General features: G+C 45.2%; 1 protein-coding gene across 1 annotated transcript in view; it reads left to right on the top strand.

Annotated features, from left to right (window-relative positions):
- Positions 1–1218, top strand: part of LOC119584981 (solute carrier family 12 member 8-like) — a 19171-nt gene that overhangs the window by 2119 nt on the left and 15834 nt on the right. Inside the window, exon 3 of the mRNA XM_037933589.1 lies at positions 51–223. Within this exon, the coding sequence (XP_037789517.1) occupies positions 51–223 (173 nt within the window). The remainder of the gene's footprint in view (positions 1–50; positions 224–1218) is intronic.

Here is a 1218-nt window from a genome sequence, read left to right as displayed (position 1 = left end):
AACAGAGAAAGCGATACAAGGAAGACGAATCCGCAGAGGGCTGACACCTTATTTCTCTCTCCCCCTCGCGCACTCAGTGGTGGTGGTGCTGACGTCCGTGGTGTCAGCGGTGGGCATCTGCGAGCGGACGCGGGTGGAGAGCGGGGGCGTGTACTTCCTCATTTCACACGTCCTCGGGTCGCAGGTGGGCGGCGCCGTGGGCCTTGTCTATTGCTTCGGGCAGGTGAGTCCTCGTGATTCGGGCCGCTAATTTGGAGCTGCCATTTTGCCTTATTAAGATCCCTCAGGGCACTGCAGAATAAGAACTTTCTTTCACTCTATCATTATTTCATTCATTGCCTTCTGGAGAAATGTTAGTTTGTCCTTTCAATGCCCTTCGTGAAATGGATACGGTATCCTCTATCTTATGGATATTTTTATCAGGATTTTTTTTTACTTTCCAAACGCAATTTTGTCCGTTGCTTTTACACCGATTCCCGTAAATAGGTAAAACCCCTTTTCCCTTTGATCCCAAAAACATGGAAAGGATTGGAAGATCTGCCTCGACGAATTGACCTTCACAAGCCTTTGAGTCCCAATTCTCGGCCGGAATAGGTAAAAGGGAGAAGAGTCTTTTTTTTTTTACCCTTTTTATTGGTCTTTGTTGCTTCTTGGACTTGACAGGATACGACCGAGGGAAAATTCCACGGTCACAGGAGAAAAAAAAAGAAACTTTAGCTGTGGAATTACTTTTATTTTTATTTTCGAATATCAAATGGCTCTCGCTTCCAAAGGAGCCCCGCGTCGCATATTCATAAACGCATGCATAAATATTCCCTACCATATAAAAGAAGCATCAAACAAAGCTTCAACATTTTATCAACTTCATCTTCTGAATTTCAAAATACTAAACTAACGGATGACGATTCCGACCAGGCATGATTAATCGCTAATTAAAGCCATGGCGCCGTGAGCTGATACGGTCTGACTTCCGATACACCGGCTGGTCGGAGGTCTTGCCTTACACGTTTCATTACCTCAGATCCCTTCCTATCGGGCGAGTAATCTCTTAATTTTCTTTCATATAAGTTACATTGCCATCCCTAATTCGGATCGTAAAGTGGTTGGGGGAGATGGCACTCCTTCTGATTGCCTCCATATTCTTAAAGGGACCTTAGCTTTGAACAAGATTAAGGGAAGAGTGAGAGGCGAATTTGCCTTGTAGGATGGGAAGACGCC

Source organism: Penaeus monodon, chromosome 19 (genome assembly GCF_015228065.2).
Source record: "Penaeus monodon isolate SGIC_2016 chromosome 19, NSTDA_Pmon_1, whole genome shotgun sequence".
NCBI classification, from domain to species: Eukaryota; Metazoa; Arthropoda; class Malacostraca; order Decapoda; family Penaeidae; genus Penaeus; species Penaeus monodon.
Note: the sequence above shows the minus strand (reverse complement) of the source record. Positions and strands in the feature narration are given on the sequence as shown.